The sequence below is a fragment of the Lissotriton vulgaris genome, chromosome 5 (genome assembly GCF_964263255.1).
Source record: "Lissotriton vulgaris chromosome 5, aLisVul1.2, whole genome shotgun sequence".
NCBI lineage: Eukaryota > Metazoa > Chordata > Amphibia > Caudata > Salamandridae > Lissotriton > Lissotriton vulgaris.
Window position 1 is genome coordinate 250,227,247 of NC_141693.1, and position 21,497 is coordinate 250,248,743.

Below are 21,497 nucleotides of genomic sequence, written 5' to 3' on the forward strand. Positions count from 1 at the left end.
AATGCGAGTCCTATTGCATTGCAAATGCTTGTTGATCTCTGAGACAGAGGCGGCAGTAGCCATAGAAAGGCAGGGACCGTGATGTCAAGCTTTGTGTTTCAAAAATAGGAAGGAGAAGGAGGCAGCTGCAACCAAAACAGACCTCAGTCTTTGAATGCACAGCAAACGTGGCAAGATAATAGCAAGATTTACATCCCTGTTTACAACAGAGTTCTGTAAACCATGAGCACTGGTCTCGACTGCTCGAGCTTGAAGAAAGAAATTGTGCCCACAAGCTCTGAGTAACAACACATGTAACAGGGGCTGTCCTTGAAAATTAGCATAGCTTTTAAAACCCATATCCTGACTATAGCATGTCTCGTAGAGACAGTGCAAGCGCTGCCTAGGCGAGACCTAAAAGGATAGTTTACTTCTCATCTTTTCCAGTCTTATATTAGAATGCCAGGCTGTGCCCTCAACATGCACTGCCTTTGCATACTAGGCTATGAATGAGATCTGCTCCATAGACTGATCCCAGGCGATGCCATCAACATATTCTAAATATCCACACCAAGCAGTGTCTTAGACAATCATGCTTTAACAAGCTTTCTATGTATACAGGCTACAGCCTCTACCTGGTGACCTCCATCAGGCTACAGCCTCTAGCTGCTCTGCCTGCATAAGCAAATTAATGGAAAAACGAAACCTAAGTAACCACTCTGAAGGAAACCAATTATAAGAAAAACAATTACAAGACCATTTTAAGAAAATAGAAACATATTGAATATTAGGGAAACGTTTTAAAGACATGACAATTTTAAGGAAATATACTTAAATCGAAAATTACATTGGCATCGAAATAAAACAGTTATCAACAAACAAGATTATTTTGTTGGTCTTAGAAAATAGAAAGTTTAGTAAATCTCCAAACGAAAATATATTAACAATGGGAAAGAGTAGGCTATCAAATATCAAGTCCCAGTTTGGAAAGAAAATGTTAAAAGTTCAAAACATACCTAATTTTAATACAATTACTAAGAATGAATGCTTTCTCAGTAATGGTGTTCAAATTAAATCATTTTTCGCCACAGTGTAGTTATGGTTCAGCCGCATTTTCCATTCAAAATGCTTTTATGGATTTGCTTACAACAGAGGTTCTTAACCTGTGGGCCATGAGCCCTGGAATACGCAAATCCCAGTCAGGGCTGTTTTGAAAATTAAATATTTGTAGATTAATGAAGTATATATAAATAAAAAAATCAATTAAAACACATTTTAAATGCTCTATAAATGTCACAAACTTGAAACTCCATGCTAAAATGTAAGTTGGTATCCCTAGTTTGCTTCGTGGGAGCAGCCCAAGGAATCATGTATGGACAACTGGTAGCTTTGATTGTAGCACTGATAAGTGCTGACAAAAAGAGAGAATGAATTAGGAAATAAAAAGAGAATGCAATATGCTATATTGCTTAATTGATTAGAAACAAAAACTAGAACTTCTGAAAAGCTCCTAACTGCCCATTAAAATTTCGATTTTAGCATATTTTTCTTTCTAAATTAAATACAATATTTAAAAATTTGAGTTTTTAAAATATATATTCTTGCTTCTGCATTTGTGTACTGTTTTGAAATTCAATTCATAGACATTGCCTAAGCGGGCATTCCTGGCTTTCAGTAGCAATTCACTGAGGTCCACAGATATATAAAGATTTTGACCTATAACTTTTAATCCCATGGATACATTTGCGTAAAACTTGGTAAGCTTTTGGGGTAGCAAGTTAAGGTCTGGCATGCCAATCAGATCCATGCAGGGTAAAAAGTTAAGGATGGATGAAGTTAAGGAAAAATCTGTTTTCCCATTTTAGCTCCTATTGAAATATGTTTCTAGTGCCTGCAGCCAAACTTTGCATGATTGCAAAACTTTACTCAGAAAGCATGCGTGTGTTGATTTGGTGTGAATCAGTTCAGTAGTTTTCGAGATCAAAGCTTGTTAGAAAGTTGCTAAGTATGCTTTAAGGGGTTAAGACTTTTGTATATATCTCACTTTTGGGATTTTTTACTCCCTGCGCGAGTCTAGAAATAAAAAAAAATAGGAATCTAATAGCACAAGGTTGCCTTTTCTTTCTCCCTTTGTTCCTAATGGAACTGTGGTTCCCAAGTAGGACCTTTGAAATTATTTCATATAATTGACAGACACAAAAGAAAACCTTTTCTTGCGGCTATTTTTGGTGCAGACATGATCCCCGTGTCCTGGAACAACACTTAGGAGCGGAGGGTAGGTAGGCCCTGACGCCTACGTCATAGTGGGGTGGAGGACCCTCAAACAGCCCCCTGATGCAGTATGCAGTATAAAAAAAATTCAAATGTAATACGAGTCAGAGAATCAGCACCCTTTTGGAAACCACGAATTTCTGATATCTAGACTAGTGTCTAGAGTATGTGGTACCTGTTTTGGTGCTGCTGATTCAGGCGACTATTTTAGGTGTCAGAAATTCATGGTTCCCAAAAGGGTGCACAATTCCAGAGCAAGTTTCAAGTTCAGCAACACACAACCTAGGGTAAGCTTACTGACCTATGTATCGCCTATCGAAGATATGCACCTCCAGAGACTGCAAATCTCCTAAAGGGTGGCATAGGCCGAAGCAACTTACTGTGGGTTCGCAGTGCCCAGGTATGATGCTTGCTATGGATATGTGGTTCCAAACTAGGAACCACAAACCCTAACAACAGAAAATACAAAATAAGACTAGGTTAATAGCTAAGCTTTATGGGTAACGCTTTATGATCTAGGGGGTGGTCTGTGGTCCCGGGGCCACACGCACATGGCTTCACTACACAGGCCAGATTGGTCACAGCATCTGACCAAAGGCCAGGCCCTAGGGCCAACCCCAGCGGCTTAAGGCCCTGGGCAGTGAGGTTTGTTCAACCAAGTTGTTCACAGCAATGAGCAGTATGGGATGAGTTGGGCAAATAGCCTGGCCAGAGGGTGAACTGCCCATACCAAGTTGGGAGTAGTGCCTGATCTAAGGCTAGGCCCTGTGGCAAACTGCCGATACACACAGCCGAAGGTCATGGCCAGTGGAACTTGGCGACCAGTAGCTGTTTGGAACACCCAAGATGGTCTGGCCCAGGCCCTTCAGAAAATCCCTACATCACACGGCCAAAGGTTGGGGCACGCACGTTTGGCCACCAGCTGCAGTTTGGGCCATCCTTACAGAGAAGCAGGAGTGTTGAGAACAATAACTGGTGAATTTCAGCATTTGAGCCAGACCCATAATTTACTTTTAACTATGGTTTTCCCCTGTGACTAATAAATATATTTCATAAAAAGAAAGTTGAGGTGTGCAGGGATTTTTACGCAAAAAACTAGCTCTCCATCTAAACTTTGACCCATGAAAATATCCACCCAATTTAACACCCAGCCACCCATCAATTAGTCCACCCATCCAAGCTCATTCAACCCACTGACCATGCAACTATCCTCCCATCCAAGCACTCACATTTAGGGATAAGGATCTCTGTAAAATTTGTAGAAAAACCAACATATATATTTTTAAAGGTTTTTCAAGATTCATGACATACCAGTAAAAATCAGACAAAAAGCAACTGTGAAAAAAGTCATTTTATGAATTAGTTTCTATGAAACAGTAAATGCCATTCAACTTGAAAATTTTAATTTAGGTAAAATGGCTCCTCAGTAATGGTATTCTATTAAATTATCCTTCTAAGAAATAATATACAACTGTTCTGTCACCTGCGTTGGAAGATAATCTTAACTTGCTCTATCTTCCCCTCTCCAGAAGTGAAATAGTGAGACTAACCAACCCTAACTCTCACTCCTCTTCCATGCGAGGCTCTGTCTTCAACATGTTCTGTGTGTTTGTTTCAAAGTATGATCTGTACCTGCTTCATCTTTCTGTCCTTGCTTTACCTTTGAATCCTCTATCACAATGGAACTTCTCCCTGCTCCATCTCAGCCTCACCATGTAAGACTGTGTACCTGACCTGCTCTACCTCTGCTTACTCAATCTCTACTTACTCACTTCAGGGTGAGTTTCTCCATGTCCCATCCCCTTTAATGTATACCTCTCCTTGTATAAGCCGTTATCTACTTTTACCCATTATGTAAATATTGTTAAAGAGCAACACTAACTCTAAGGGGCATTTCCTGAGCCTCTTCGAAGGCAGACGTGTGTCCTAAATGTGCCCTACCTGTGTCAACTTTAGCCAGATTGTTCCCTCGAGCTAAGCTGACTTCCCTCATGATCACCTCTTTTGGGGAAAAAACCAGCCCCTATAATCTTAAAAATTGGTAGCAGCTTGAAATAGTCTTTTCTTTTCGCTCTTGTACCAAGCTGATACATTCAAATTCTTATTCTCTACAGGTCTTGATAGAACCATAACTATGCACTTCATCTCTGATATACAAGACCGTGCAATACCGCTTCCCTACACAGCATTATATTTATGCTGCCCAAGCTGTGGGAGGAACGGGCCCACTTAGTAACCCAAGCTCTGAATCATATATGGAACACATCACTTGCTTCAGGTATCTTGCCTGATATATGGAAACATGTTGTGCTACTCCCCCTCAGGAAAAAAACCAATGTGGATCCAGGGGAGCTAAACATCTACAGCCCAATCTCACTATTACCTGCACCAACACCAATGCTGGAAAAAATGGAATAGCGACAGTTAGCTAACTTTATTGAGGGCCATGACATTTTACATGATACGCTGTCCGGTTTTCGGACAGGCTTTAGTGCGGAACCGCACTGTTGGAGGTGGCAGAGTCAGTAATAATGACTGTGGATGCTGGAGCCTCAGCTATGCTGGTCATTTTGGACTTCTCTGCAGGATTCGACACAGAGGACCACTAATCTTGATGCAGAGACTCAAATCAACAGGAATTGGAAGTGGGGTACTCAGCTGGCTGAAGTCCTTTCTTAAAAATTGCACGCAGAAGGTCGCCCTTCAACCCTACCAGTTGGAACCCAACAACTATGGTGTGGGGTACCACAGGGGTCGGCCTTGAGCCCGCTTCTTTTTAACATATATCTGGCCCCTCGGTTAGCCCTCATGGCTAATTGGAGTGTGAAGGCAATATCATACACCAACAACACCCAGCTTGTGTTTTCTTTTAAGGACCACTGTGGACTCCTTCACTAAGGGATGCCTGAGAGACATGGCCCACTGGATGAATAATAATAAACATAAACTTAATGCAGAGAAGACAGAAAAGTTGTTCTTCAGCAAGGCTCTTCCGCCGGCAGCCAGCATTTGTTGGCCGGCAGAAAAGGCCCTGCCACCTACTCCAGCAACCACAGCAAAAAACGAAGGCGTGAAATGCGAAGTAGATCTCTCTTTCACAGCTCTAATTCGGCAGGTGATAGCCTCATGCTTCAGTAAAGGAGGACTGTCGCAGAGTCATTGTTCATGCTACAGTGACATCTAGGCGGACTATGCTAACTGCTTGTACCTGGGTCTGGCCCGCCTACCTTGTCAGGAGACTGAAGATTGTACAGATTCTGGCTGCGAGATTGATTAGACGAGTGCCGTTTCGACTTCACATCTCTCTGCATATAAGACAGCTCCACTAGCTGCCGGTGGCGACAAGGATTGAGTTTAGGCCTTTACTCTGGCCTTTCGGGCGATAAATGGCAAATGTCCTAGTTACCTTAAACACCGGCTATGCCACTACCAACAAAACTGCCCCCGGAGGTCCAACTCTCAGAACCTGCTTTGCACATCTTGCTTCGCTAAAGCTCGCGTAGGGGCAAATCCTTTACAGTGGTGGCGGCTAAGCTTTGGAATTCTCTGCCGAATAATATCCGCCTAATCCAATCAGAGCTGATGTTCAGAAAGTCCCTTAAGACCTGGCTCTTTAACTCAGGTTAGATCTCTTTGGCCGTCCCATGTCTCATGCCTCCTACTGCTATAGCGCCGGGACACCTCTGTTTGAGGTAGCTGTCGGGCTTTATAAATGTCTGTATTATTATTACTAAAGCTATGACCTTCGGCAACACGGTCTTTTTTGCAAGGGCAGTGGCTGATGCAGATGTACTGCAGTTCCTCTCAATCACTGAAGGCATAAAAGTCAGGTGCTTAATATACAAGAAAACAAAATGCTTTTACTGTGGAAGTTCAAAAACCGGATCAAATTCTTGATAACTGTAGGTCAATGCTTTCATAACTCACCACTTTCCAGGTAAGCCCCTGGTTCCAGAAAGAAGATCCCTCTTCTAGACTGAACAGGGTGCCCCCAATGGGGGCACCGAATGCTGCAGCAACCCCTGCAGCAGCTCCAGCTGAAACAAAATCCCTCTTGTCCCTGCAGGGTAAAACACAACACAGTTAGGTGATGAAAGCATCACCAGCACCACTCACCAACAACTCCAGCTACCCAAGACACTGGGGTCTGACCAAAAAGAGGGTGGGAGCCAAGGCATCCAAAAACTTCACATTCAAGAGGTGAGCAAAATGCAGGGAAATGGAAAGACAGTAAGTAAAGTATGGGAGAGCAGAGCAAGAGATGAGGATAATAAGGAGGTTAAAATCAGGCAGATCAGTGGGTGGAACAGACAACGTATGAGGAGTCAATTCTCACACTTCAAATGTTACACAGCATCCCCCAGCACTCAACTCTGTACCTGTCACTGCGGAAATAGGGAAAGTTAAAGCTGATCTTCTGGAACGTTATGCTCTGGAACTGGAGAGAGTAGTGAGTTAGAAGCATGTATCAAGTAAAATGCAAAGCAAGATCAACAGTCCTCACATCCCTTCCCTGGGGGACACATGCCTATAGTTACTCTATCCCAGAAATAAACTTTCTTCCACTGAACAGAATACTGAAAATTAATCAACTGAGTAGGGCACTTGGTGAATAAAGTACCACCATATATTGGGAGCTATGAGAGGAGGAGAATCACCCTCACCCATTCTCAAAGAAGGATGACACTTGCGTAACAAAGAATCTCCCAACAGGAAACCACCATCTAATCCAACAAACCCATCATGCAGCAGATCAACCACAGAACAATCACTACCAGGCCTGCTACCTGAATTTTAATATCATGCTATGATCTGTATCCTAGGAAGGACAACACCTCTCCTTTCAAAGGCATAATGTCACGCGAGATAGCACTCACTCCCCAAAAATGTAGTACTGAACATACTTTACTAACTAGAGGACATCTGCTAAAATCAGCGTTTTCAACTCCAAAATAATTTCCCAATTGTAGCTCAGCACTTGATTTCACTCTGAAAACATGTTCCAGCTGACACTGTTAAGTAACATTTCTTCCCCCAATCCACAGTGTCACCTACACTACCCCTCCGATCTCCTCCCAAACTCATACCTGCACTTCAAGTACCAGTTCAGCTGAAAAAATTCAAAATGCACTCAATACATTACATTTAAAAAAACTCCCAGACGAGAGCCCACCAAACATACGGAGGAACTGAATAGGACAACTAGGTTTCTACCCGATCTAACATCCCTCAGAGCAAGTCAGCCTACTCAATACCACACAAACCTTGCATTGTGGAAGGTGGTCAGCCATCAAATTCTAACTGTGGCCTGTGCAGGTTCCTGCAATGCACAAATCTAAAAGGCGCTAGAGCAGGTGCTCCACAAATGGTTTCAACCAAATACAGCTTTTTCAGTTAGCAGTCCTCTATACAGAGCTACTGTGAAGACCTTCAGCCGCAAGCAACCAAGAACACTACAATTCCTAAGTTAGGTGTAGGCCCAGTGCTACAGCCTTAACACTTACCTGAGGCAGGCCAGCCCCCACCACAGCACCACTGTGTATCATGGGACCTTCTTTTCCCACAAAAAGTCCTGCAAGGAAACAGTGAAGTTGGCCCTATTACAAACCTGCAAGTAAATAATAAAACAGTCTGCTAATAGAGAGATAAGCATGAAACAGGAAAACATGCCCCAGTTAGAGTTAAACAAGCAAACCACAAAACAAACCCCGATTAGAAAGCTCACCAAATGTCAAAATAAATGTGTTCGAGAGAAAAACAATGGAATAAGATAAGTGTGGCGAACAATAACCTCTTCGGCCAAAAGAAAGTGCCAAACGTTCAAATAGAGACAAACATATCTTATAATTGTATTAATGTGGGCAGGCAGCCAAAGAAGACTATATAGAAATAGTATTAATATCAAGACCGCAATAAAGCAATGAGCAGAGAACGTACATGGAGTACTCTAGGCCAAACACCAAGCAAAACATTCTAATAATAATAGTATATCATAGCTCACATGTGAACTTGTTCTTATAAAAATAATAATAATAGAAAATAATATTATAATAATATTATAGTGAAAGCGGTGCAAGCAGAGACAAAAGCACTGCGTAATCCTATTTAATACATCCCTGTAAAAACATTCTTACTACGATATAGGAATAACAAATGTATAGCTCTCAGCAGAGATTAAAGCTCACTGCACATTTGACTCAGAAATAAAAAAATCAATAACTTTAGTCAGATTTAACATATATTCTTCTGTACTTTTAAATTCAAATTCTTTTACCTATCTGCAATAATTTTGTTTTGCACACAACAGCCAGGCATTTTCTCAGTTACCCTCATATGTTGGTCATATTAAATACTGCATCTTCTTTAATTGTGTTTGGAGACATGGTATTAAGAAAAGTCAAATTGATTTGATAAGCATTGGCGATGGTGAAGATATAATGTAAACAACTAAATTACTTCAAAACCAATGCTTAAAAAACTTCAGAGTGCAATAGGAAGGGAAAAAAGATAGATCAAAGGTGGATTCTGATCCTCAAAGGCATAGATCTAAACCGACAAGAAACGATAAAGCACCAAAAAGTGTTTTACTATTCCAATTTAATCTATATTGCTACCATTTAGCTCAAGAAAATAGCATTCTGCCACATGAACAACAAGGAAATCTGAAACCATCACTAGATGCAACATTGTGAGATATTCCTTCACTACAAGAGGGGAAATTAGTCAAGTCTTTGTAAACAACTAGTGTTATTCTAAAAATGTGAACATACGGCTGCCTCGGTACCTGGGGTACAAGTTCTTTTATTTGCACCGCAGCTGCTGAACTGCCTCCTGGCTCTTTTCTAATAATATCTTTCCAGGACCGCATAACTGGGGAACCTTGCCTATTCTCTTGTGTGGGCAGCAGATGTCATTTATGCAAATGCTTCACACAGTGTGACTGGAGAACAACCATTTGGGGAAATGGCTGCCAGGCTGCACCAGATGTGTGGTCTTTCCGCAATCTGTTCTAGTCCTTTGGGGGCATAGCAGCCTGCCAATGTTAACTCTCAGAACCCCTCTCTGAAACTATTCTTACCTGTTGGATTGGGTGTTGAGGGGAGGTGCCATTCCCTATGTTCACCAAAGGATTCCCCTACCTAAGTCAACCTACTCCTCCCCCACGCCCTCCCCACCACCATCCCCTACCTATGTTACTGATTATCACTGTGAAGCAGGTGCCTGGTTTTGGCATCTATCTGGGGCCCACAGTGGTTGCTTACCTAATTCTACACCTGCCGCACTCCCCCCCCCTCAGAGAAACACAAAGACACATTGGGACTTCGACAAGTCTCTGAAAATTTACCAGGTGTTCCACCTGGACACAAGTGAACTGAACTGGACAGAGACACTTGGTACCATGAAACTCTTGAGTTCACTTGGGTGACACTTCTTTTGTTTCATGCTGGGGCCAGGAATGTTACAGTTTCTAAACAGGAAACTCACAGAGTTGGGTTTTAGCCCAATGACTTACCTAGTGTTAAACTGAAGCCAAAGAATATTGAAGTAAGATTAGACACAAGTAGGAAGGGACAACTGTGGGAGGGGGAAGAATATCAGAGAGGTGGAGGGGCGGTGGAGAGTGACAATGGAAAAGGTGAGAAAGGAGATCAGTTAATAGATGGTGACATCTGACAAAAGGAATGAAGGAGATGTGACATGAAGGGCTTGCATAAAAGGGGGGAAAGCAGTCATAAAAGTAGACAGGAAAGCTTGAGCTGCTAAACTTCTGAACATTAAACAAGTACGCAGACAAAAATTAATGTTTGCAATAGGCTTTTGTGAGAAATTGAATGATTTAAATAATCTTTATGAAATCAAATATTAATGTTAAATGATAAAGTAATATACAAACTCTCCCTAGCAAATGTGCATTGTCCAAATGCATTGACACCCAATAAATCTTTCCATCTTACTCTACATAAACAGCACTTTACCCTATAAATGAGCTTCTTTCATCTTGGATCCTCCTGCTTAGGGACTTTCCTTCTCTCCTCACTTTTCTCTGGTCCCAAACCCCTTGAATACCAAATACACACAACATGACACCCTTAATGTTGAGCTCACCTCCTGCCACACTGAAGAGGACACCCAAGGCTTTACACACTAGTGTCCGCAAACGAACAACTCCTGGGACCTTCACCCCATTTAGGTAGCATTTTATCTCAGGGATTCCTGATCCGGCTGCCACTGGCTGAAGGGAAGCATTTTAAAAAAGAAATATATAAAAATTGCAAATAACAATTATTCAAATAATTGTTCTTGACACAGTTTGCATGCAGATGCCGTAGAATTTTGCGCTTAAGTATGACATAAAGAGAATAAACAGGAGGTAAAGAGAACAACCGAAGGGATATTATAGGGACAATAAAAAATGAATAAAAAACAAAAGGAGAAAGCCGATATTACAAGAGATATCATCAAGCTTGGGTAGTCTTATTTATTTTTCTATTATGACTTTCAGTCAATGTATACAAATTAATTTAAAAAACACAAAATTACAGTAAATGAGCAGCTTTGTTAAATTTTCAAATTAATTTAATAAACTGCAGTAATTCTTAATTCCAATAAAATATGTAATGTATCCAAAGTTTCTCATATTTGTCAAGTAACTTCATTCTTTTGAAATCTACTCCTTCTTTAATTCTGATCTTCTTTAGAATATTGTTCCCCATTTCATAGTTGGCAGAGTCCTGGGCTTTTCAGGGCTCTGCTAGAATAGCTACCAACATAGCAATAAAAAAAGCTTGTTTGTTATTCTCTATAATACCTGCTTTACTGAACCAACACAAAAATATTAACGATTCAGCTGGAATACTCGACAGGTTTTAGAATACTATTGATAGCAATAAACCTAGGGCACCAAAAATAATCTTGTAGTTGTGGAAAAAATGGGATCCTGTTGCAGTGCCAACCCCCTCCTCCAGCACACATTTTTGGTCTGGCTTTTGATGCAACATTGACTTTACAGCACTTAGCCTCTGCTGTCTAGGTTCCCAGTACCAGTGTTCTTTCCTAAAATTGATCCACAGTTGGCCTTTGAGGGTACATGGTAAGAGCATTGGGACTTAAGTCGACATGGCAACTAGCACTTCCCAATATATAGGTAAGTCACCCCTCTAGAAGGCCTTACCAGCCATAAGGCAGGGTGCACTATATAACATGTGTGGGCATATCTGCAGAAAGAGATGTGCCCCTACAGTATTAGGGTCTATTCCTTAATATTTTAAGTACAGCCTGCCGCACACAGACATGTTTCTGTACCCCCGAGTGGAAAGCCTCTGCTCTCTGAGACCAGAAATAATGCACATCCTGGGCATAGGTGTCACACCTCCTTCAGGATGGGCCCAGTGCTCGTAGGGGAAGCTTCAAAGGCCTGCCACCTTTGTAATGTGAGCCCCAGCCTCTGCTGCTAGCAGCAGATGGCAGCACCAGTTTACAGCCCACTTTGGGCAGGAATACATGGTGGGAAAATTTAGACTAGGAGGTGTGACCACCTTTGCCAACTCCACCCTTCAGGTGGAGGAGGTGAAGTTTAGCACACTTTTCAGCCCCATCCAATTTGAAGATGAGGGGACTCCTCCAATCAGGGCTAGGACTATGCCCCCAGGAGGGCGGAATAATAAAGGGCGTAGTCACCCCAGTTGCAGTGCTCATTGGCCCTACCTGTTACTCACTTAAGACGCCCCCTAAATCTAGTATTCAGGAAATCACCCAAGACCTTGAAACTAGTTACCTGCAATCTAGGAAGAAAGACGAAGAAGTCACCGAGCAGCAAAGCCTGAAGTTAACTACTGACTTGGCCCCAGCCCTACGGCCTGTCTCCAGCTTCAAAGTCCATGCGAGAAGACAACGCCTGTGCTGCAGCCAGCATCTTCCAGAAACCTGAGGAAGACTGCCTGAACTTTGACAAAGACCAGAACTCCCGAAGACAGCTGTTCTGTCCCCAAGAATCCATCACCCACGCTTCCTCATCAAGTTTCTGTATTTGACTTTGTAGTGACTTCCTCTTCTCGTAGGTTCACATTGTGCACCGGTGGGTGGTGGGAGCAAATCGTTTTGCCTGCATGTCTCCTTTACCATTAGTTCTTAGTTCTTTTTCTCCCTTCCCTTTTCTTCTTTTTCCTTTCCTTTTTCTCTTTTCTGAGTCTATATTTCGGGACTCGGTTTTGGGCGACAGGCACACTGCTGGGGGGGGGGGGGGGGGGGGGGGGTAGGCCGTAGCCTCTGCATGCGTGCTGGGTGGGGGGTTTGGGGGTGGGTCTTTAGTTTTGTCTTGGTTCTATGGGCCTTATTTTTCTCCTTTCTCTCTTGATTCTTCTTGTTCTTTCCTGTTTCCTTTGGGTCAGTTTGGTGGTTAGGTGTAGCGCTGCTTATTGTTTCGGCTGATGGTCTCTCCACTACCGTCAGTCAAGATGTTCCACGTTCATGGGGCGGGTACTGACCAGTATGTATTGTACTGTTTGTTCTTATCCTCAAGTTCTTCCGATGATTCCCTGATTATTGCCTGGTTTGTTGCTGACTCACTGGGATCATTGCCCGCCATGTGTTCTTGATGAAGTGACTGCGTCTGATCCTTCTTATCTATACCTTTTCAAATTAACCTCACTTATCCTGTACTCAGTGGTCCCACCCATTTTCCAGTATGTGATGTATGTGATAATTGCTGCTCCTCGTCTTTGGGACTGCTGGGCTGTTTTGATTTTGCCTTATGTGCTACTACTTGATTTCGCGGCCGGCCTGCATGGTTGTGGGCCCGTATCTGTAAGCTCTTGTTGCACAATAAAGGTTTCCAAAAATTAAAAAAAAAAAAAAAAAGAATCCATCACCCAGGACCCCGGTGCCAGCATGAACTATGAGTCCTGACCACTCTGCCCTGATGCCTAGGGCCTCTGATCAGGTGGCCCACCGACCCATAACAGGTACCCAAGCGCTCCTGACCTCAAATCCAGTGTTGGCTGATCCCTCCTTGACTCCATGAGGATGCTTGCAGCATGAATCGAGAGGCTCCCCGTGACCGTGACCGATTCCAGTAAGAAGACTCTGACGTGTAAAGGCAACCCTGCACACGCAGCCCCCAGGCCTTGGTGAGCTGACTCGAAGGTGCCACTACGACCCCCTACCTCTCTACTTACCTCTGCTGTCGCTGGTCTCCCTCCTGCAACCTTTGGTGTGACGCCTGCAGCCTGTTTGTCCGAAGCAAGTTCTCCATTGAAAAGCATTGGGTGACCGAAGCTGAATTTGCACCCTGTGCTGCTGGTGGTGTATGTCTGGTGCTATTTTGTGGCTCACTCTGTGCTTGTTCTTACCCCCAAAGTTTGGCCCCTGCAACCGATTTACCAAGCTGCAAGCAGTGTGGCTCAGATCACCCCCAGTCTCCTTTGAAACGCATTGGGCCGAACTCTGATTTTGACCTCTGCACCCGGTCACCCCTTTGCCACTGGTGGTGCAGTTTTGGTACTCACCTGACCCTTGCCCCTTCCTAGCATTTGGTCCCGAAGACTGGTACTGTAATTTGGATACTTACCAGTATAACCGCATTATTGTTTTCCTCCATATGATAACATTGAACTATCTGTTGACTTTTGAAACTGAAAAGAATTGTTATTTAGAAACATACTTAGCTTATTGCGAAGATCTTCGTCTTAAAATAAAACACAAACAAAATGTATGTCTATAAAATTGGTGTGGCTCTCCTTTGTGTCGTGTCAGTTATTGGTTATGTGTGCGCAATAAACGCCTTACACTCCTATGTGTTAGGCCTAAGGCTTCTCAACCACACTGCCACTAATAGAGCATCTTGGGCTTGCACTGAGCCCTGTATACTTTTGAGGAATCTTTGGACTCTGTGCATGGTATAACCACCTAGTGGTCAACAATTAAAAAACAGGTGATCACATGTGCCTATGCCATTACCTCTTGGATAGTGTTTAGAAATACTAAAGTTATAATGAATTAGGATTTCCCATGTAGAACAGAGGAGCCACTGTGTATTTAGCTGCATTCTGTTAAAATGTGGTCTTATTAAAGCTATGTGATTGTAGAATGATACTTACTACTATAGTTCTATGTTTAGCTCGCCATACTTTCCACCAGTCCAGTAATGCATCTATCATTGCTTCTTGTTTAGGATTGGTACAAGAATGGTATGGTACCCATTCTGGAACCCCTCCAGATTTGGATTTTGTTGTAAATAAAGTTTATATAATACTGCATGACCTCTGTCCCCAGGAAGCTCTTTATTATTGTAACAATGTTCATATAACAAAATCAGTACCAGCCTTCCCGGGATGTAATTGTATTACCTATTCAGTCCCACTTGAAATAATTTGCCATTGATAAACTAATCACATATATTGCCCATATTGATTTGATTCCATTGGTTAATCTCATTGTCATACAGATTACTGCAAACCCTGCCTATTGATAGTTTGACATGTATATGTGGCATCTGCTCACTTGTGCATATCTTGTATGTAAGCTTTTCAATGTCCGATATCTTACTAGTCTGGGATAAAAGGGGTATTTTTTGGGCTCTATTAAAGCTATGTGCTTGTAGAGCCCAATGGTCTAAATAAGAAAATAGTTCTCAATTCAACTTGTTTCTCTTCGTTAGATTTATAATGTTAGTTGGCATATAGTAATGCCGAAATTCAGGAAGTGCTAGTCCACCCTTTTCAATGGGCAAGTTTAGCTCCTTGACACTTATACTTGATTACTTATACTTACTTTTCCATATGAAGGAGTTAGTTATGCTTTCTAATTTTTGGAAGAATTTGTTGTATTAGATTTATAGTAGAGTGGTAAAGTAGAATAAACAGAGGGTCAGTATGTTCATTTATTATTAGCAACAGTCTAGCTATTAACATAATTGGAAAAACATTCCATCTATTTAAAAGTTCTTCAATCTTTTTTTGTAAAGCTAGCATAGTTCAGATCGCAAAAGTCTTCATAGCTTTCTGAAACTTTGGTACTTCGGTACCTTTTTGCATTTTTATCACAGCTGACTTGACATTAATTTGGCAAATCTTAGCTCTTAGCATTGAACAGTAGGATCTCTATATTGGATGTGTAATTTGTACCCTCCAATTTCCATAAATGCAGCTAATATGTCAAAGCTAGCTGTCTTTTGATCTGTTGAGTGTACAATCTTAACAGCACATCATTTGCATATAGTTTTATTTTGGGTAAAGTGGGATGGATAGACATGATTATGATTTTGCATAATTCCACTAGCCAGTGGCTCTATGAACATAGCAAAAAGTATAGGCAACATCGGGGATCCCTGGCTTGCATACGTTTAATGGAGAAAGTGCTAATGGTGACTTACCTTGCCATTGATCCTTTATAAAGCAATGTAATGTGTTTGGTTATTTGGGAAGGGAGTCGCATAGTTTTTTATACTTCAATGAGATAATTCAAATTAACCAGATCGAAGTGTTTTTCTGCTTACACGAACAATAGCAGCAGAGATCTGCCTTATTAAGATGTAGTCAATTACTTTAGTGATAAAGTGGTTATTTATATATAGAGTTCCCTCCAAGGAATTAAACCATTTTGATCTTTATGATTTAAAGCTAAATCACGTACAGCTATTCGTCAAGTCGGAATTTTGGTGAATATTTTAGAGCTATTATTTAATGACGTAATTGAATGGTACAAATTGGCGTCTGGGGAATCCTTACTGTTTTTGGGAAAAAAAAAATATATCCAGGTACCTTTGTTGGAGTAGCTAGGATTTTTTCACCCGGCTGGAATGTGATTAAACAATTGAGCGAGTGTTACTTTAATATCTTTGGTAAATGTTTTGAAAAAGTCTGCATGGGTAAAGTCAGTAACATTTCGTATTTAATTATCTAGGACTCACTTCATTTTTGTCTTTCAATGTGGAGTACAAACATCAGTTAGACCGCAGTTAAGCAGTGGTGGTTATTTACAGCAAATGCAATAGTGGCACACCATCTAGATTATAGACAAAACAAGCTGAAACGTTGTAGATTCAACTACAATAAGACACTCCATAATACTGAATGCTGAGAAAAATCCATCCATGAACAGCAATTAGGTTATCTGCATCGTATAAAAAGTCATAAGTGTGTGTGCCCAACAGAAAAAGCAACCCTTGTCACCTGGATCAGGACAAACAGGCTGGCAAAGAAGACAAAGGTAAGGTTGAAACCCAGCAACTCCAGAAGAGACAAGGCCAGACATCCCTTCTCACTACATTCCTCCACAGCTGCAGGACACAGTCAAAGAAATTAATTTTCAAGTCTGTAGTATGAGTATTAACATGCCTGCATCTCTGAAAGATGATTACAATTGTCTATTATGGCAGCACTGCTCTGAAAACATCAGGTACCTCATCCCTTCTCCCTCTGCTCAAATATCTATGTTCTTGCAACAGTCATGGCTCTTACCCCATCTTTCTCGCCCATAAACACATTGCTCGTCATCATTTACAAAGGCTCCCTTCTCTCTGTTCCAGTCTTAAAAAATGAGTATTCAGACTAACCCTCTGCTTCCCACCACCAATTGCATATTACGTTCTCATTCCCATTGTACTGGAACATTCTACATCTCATCCAACCCACAGTCCCACTGCATTTATCAACATCGCCTACTGCTCTTCACCATATGTTTGAAAAGTGTCTTAACTATTGCATCAAAAAAGGATACAGCTCTGAACCAGCCTAAATTTTAGCCCAGAAAAGAGTCGCACAAAGAAATCCACAAACAACCCAACCTGCAGAAGTAAAAAAAACATGGGTTAACATAGAGCAGGATTGGTGAAACAACATTACAAAAAAAAGTACAACAAAAAAATGCCAAACTGTACATTTATTTGAGAGAATCTCTCAATCATGGTGCATCTGCATGCGTTCATGGTTGTCCGCACACTTTGGAAACATGGGAAATTACCATTATCAAACTGCCATGAAGCATGGGAACTTAGATAATTATGGACTGTTATAAACTGACATGCACCCAATAATTTCACTTTCATTGTCTGGTCCAGATCATAGCCATCCCACTGTCCCCTAGGAAAAACAAACCAGGTGGAAATCACATACCAATCCAGTGCACACTCCAATACCAAAAACCATGAACCATTTGATGGCTTCGTACTTCCGAGCTTTCTGTAGAGGAAAAACACAAGACCTTGGGAAAACATTCAATGAAAGTGTAGGAAAAATAGATTGAATTGTAGAAAAGTATATGTGAAAAAGCTAATCTGGGAGCATTGGAAGAAGGGAACGCCTATTAACACTCCCTACAGAGATAAGACTGGAAGGGCAGTACACCCAAATTGCCACCGGGCAATAGCCGCTCTTATTATTAGTAATCCTGGGTGGACAGCACCTCTCCGGCTACTGCAATGTGTTGACACCAGAAGGACGTCACCTTCCTTGAAATTGGCTGCAGTGACAGCAAAAGAAGGATAGTTAGCATGTGATTTAATACTGCCTAGAGTAACAGTACTCAAAACAGTATCACGTCTCTTAATACTTTCTCTAGTGACCAGCATATGTGGATCACACCCGCCTTAATACTACTGCTGGTGAAAGCACTGGAGGTACAGTATCTCCTTTAACATTGCCCAGGAGTGACAGATACAGAATAACACAATTTCAATTAATATGTCAATCACTGGAAACACTGGGAGAGCAGCTCCTCCTTAATGCTACCCACAAAGGCAAGACTGGACCAGAAGGTCCTCCTTTAATACCACCTCCATGCTTACAGCAATGGGAGAGAACATGAATTTGTAATGCCACCCTCAACTAGAACCCTGGAAGAGAAGGTGCTATCTTAATACTACCTTTTGGGCAGAATTAGAAGCTTATCATTTTGCGGAGACAAAATACTTCAATGCTTGCAAAAGGTAAATATTCTGAGAAAAGAAATGTTAACTGTAGAGAATTCTGAAAATAGAAAGACTATAAGAGTAATTACTCTAGTAGATATAAAGCCGGACAATACAAAACTACCAAGCCACAGATTCAACAACTTGGTGAGGTTGGTCAATCTATGAACTTTGGACTCCACTGGCACCAGGAGCACAAAGCTACAGCCGTGAAATGCCACTGCTGACCCACAGCGGTGATAGCAAGATAAGGAATATGCATTAGCTCTTCATCGTCTGAGATATACGTCTGAGGAACAGTGGTGTAGCTGTGTTTAATCTATGTTAGATGACATCTAAACGAAGTGAGGGTAGCCTTGTTTAATGTTTTCCGACACAAAAAGGCAGTAACCTTCATGTCAGAAAATATTTCTTAATGCACAGTTATTGCTTTAAAGATGAATGTTTGAGCCTGCAGTTGTTTGCTTGGGGTTCAAAAAGCTCTATTGGAAATTAGTTTGCCTGGAGCACAAGGACACATTTAGATCTTACCACTTGTTGAAAGGAGCAAGTCGAGAGTGTGAGAGGCAGTGGAATATCACTGAAGTCTGTAAATGATTACCATGTTCAGGCAATCAGCAAAAAAAAAGGGATACTTCTAAGTTTCTGAAGTTTTCAAAGAGAGCAGACGCATCCTGTTGGAATAAGCGAAGCCTTTGTGCATAGGTATGAATGGAAAATGCAACTACAATAACTAAACCTTTACTGGGCACCCAAAATAGGATTGCAGGGTTATGCCTTCAGTATTCCTAGTAAAACCTGGATGCTCCAGATTGAGTGGAGGAAAGGAGGTGTACAGCAGAAAACCTCCGGTGTAATTGAGAGGTGGTTATAAAGCTGGCATCTCTTTAGTCACTGTTTAGAAAGGACCTTGAGTTTTGCTGTTCTGTTTTGAATAGAAACCTAAAAGCACAACTGCACTGGTGGCTCTATGGTTTCTGAATATGAAAAAAAGTCGAGAAATAAAGAAGTGATGGCGAATGATATTATGAGTCACTGTATAAAACCGTAAGGATGTATGATTATCTGAATTTCAGAATGGTGATTTGGACCTTTGCCCCCCTGAACAACCGAGGTAATTCATGCAGGTAGACTAGATACTCTTTGCGCAATGACTGCAATTTATTGGCTATGCATGGATGTGACCATCTTGTGCAAGGATGGCGCTTTCTTCTTGTACTTCTAGCCCCTCTTACATCTTGCAGGGTGAGGTCACGGTGATGGAAAGTACCATGAACTCAGAAAATGCACGTGTACAATGCAGCTTCTTTCTGTTCTTTTGTCAATGTACCTGCATTACTGTTCATAGTCAACCCCTGAATATCAAACTGCATCATGTGGGCAATTTTGTTTTATATAACCAGCTTGCCAAGACCAGAGCTATGGCTTTGTCAATTATTGTTTTTGATTATCATAAAACTAATGAACAAAGAGTTGGTAAAAAATAATGCAGAAGCATCGTTTTTCTGGGCCTAATGGTACAACAAACTGACGATGCAAGCACATACTATCATTGGAATATGTATACTCAGTTAAGTGTGCCGGTAGTCAAAGGGGTCAAAGTTAAAAGGATTGTGTTCAAATACTCATTCTAAATACTCTCATAGGTTGATTGTATCTCGTAATCCATGTTAGAGTAGTAGAGCCTAATGTCTGCAGTAGATGGCCAGGTAGGTTGAATAAAGCCCCCCATTCGCTGTTGCCTCTATTCCTATTTCTAGGTGTTAGTACTGCCTTTCAAAATTTTTCGCCATCTTTGCAGGCAACAGCTGTCGAACACCGGTAACACAGATAAATCAAATTCTAGTGTGTAGAATAAAAAGTCTGGAATATTTTATAGCTGGTAAAGAAATCCTCCTACCTTTCGGTCCAGGCTCTCCAGAACCTCCAGGTACGGGTCATTGATACATCTGTCATAATCCAAACTCTGGCAAAGAAGAAGAAAACAAGAAGAACTCAAAAGACGAAAAGGTTGATCAAACAGGAAATGAGAACATAAAAGAAACCTGATAAAGGAAGTTGGATTATTTGAAGAGTAATAGTCAACTCATTCCCCAGGAATAAACAAAAGAAGCATGAGTTTCTAGTTGAGACTTTGGCCCCCCTCATATCACATTACTATACTTGCTGTATTACTGGCCAAACAAAGACCATTATTAGTCTTATGGTTCACTTTATTTCTCAGTGTTTACTAAACAGGATCTGCTTTATTCACGCACAAGCCGGGCCACCCTGCCAGGTGGGAGGTTTAAGCCATTGTTCCAGGCCCCCACAGGGAGATCTGCCATGTCTTTGGTTATGGGGTAATTCAAGGAGGGTGGATGGTTCAAGTCTCGACCTAATTGGGAGGTTGTAGTGGGAGGGGGGTGGGCAATGGGGCTTCAAAGCATCCACAGACACAAGCTTATTGATTGCACTGCACTTGCATAAGTGGTATAGCATTTGTGGTTCCAACATTGCAGGGATATCTTCACTTTTCTGTTTATCAATTATGGTGACGCGGATATCTTACACCTTCTTTATTGACATAACACAACCTCTCTTTCTCAGACCTGACGCACGCCGCTCACCTTCCACAGCTTTATCATGACTGAAACTAGGTTCCTTACGTGGAACGCGACAGGGCTCAACGACTTTCGGAAAGCAAGGTTGATACATACATACATACTTGCGCAGGCACCGTATTGATGTATGCTTTCTCCAAGAGACCCACTTGAAGCACACTGCTGATCCAAAGATGAAACATGGATACTGGGGGAGATACATTCGGCTCCATACTCCAGTTATGCCAGGGGAGAATAATTGATTAGGAGAGGACTAGGATGGTCCACGACGCTCACGCAAATGGACCCCGAGGTGCGCTTTATTATTGTCACAGGATATCTCATGACAACACAGGTCACCTTAGTGGCCGTCTATGGCCCAAACGGGGGATCACCAACACATTTTCCTTACTGTATGGGCCACCAACGACTGCTAGCTCTCAGGAAACATCCCAATAGTTGTGTCATCATTAGATACTATATGTACGACACCCTCCCATTGGTAATGCAGATCCTTATTGTGGGCTCCTTAATTTGGTGACTAATTGTTAACTCTCTCCTTAACTAAGATGCTACAATACCCTTGGATTGATCTGCCTGTGTGGGTTTTATTTTTTTCCTAACCTTGACGGCCACTGCTCTGTTGACTATTTTGATGTCTCTGTAGTCGCATAATATTTTTGTAAGGTATGTGCCATGATTATATGATATCGTCTGTTATTGAGGAATCCTCCAAGTGTGCTATCAGTGCTGCTATCTAC

The 21,497-nt window shown here is 41.7% G+C and overlaps 1 protein-coding gene across 1 annotated transcript in view; it reads right to left on the reverse strand.

The window, feature by feature from the left end:
- The window catches only part of CLCN6 (Cl-/H+ antiporter 6), a 246,608-nt gene that overhangs the window by 116,980 nt on the left and 108,131 nt on the right, over positions 1 to 21,497 (reverse strand). The window contains exons 3-10 of the mRNA XM_086921292.1: positions 20,055 to 20,120; positions 17,361 to 17,426; positions 16,966 to 17,032; positions 16,419 to 16,525; positions 10,357 to 10,483; positions 7,755 to 7,822; positions 6,630 to 6,688; positions 6,178 to 6,310 (exon numbers count right to left, since the gene is read on the reverse strand). Coding sequence (XP_086777418.1) covers positions 6,178 to 6,310; positions 6,630 to 6,688; positions 7,755 to 7,822; positions 10,357 to 10,483; positions 16,419 to 16,525; positions 16,966 to 17,032; positions 17,361 to 17,426; positions 20,055 to 20,120 — 693 coding nt within the window. The remainder of the gene's footprint in view (positions 1 to 6,177; positions 6,311 to 6,629; positions 6,689 to 7,754; positions 7,823 to 10,356; positions 10,484 to 16,418; positions 16,526 to 16,965; positions 17,033 to 17,360; positions 17,427 to 20,054; positions 20,121 to 21,497) is intronic.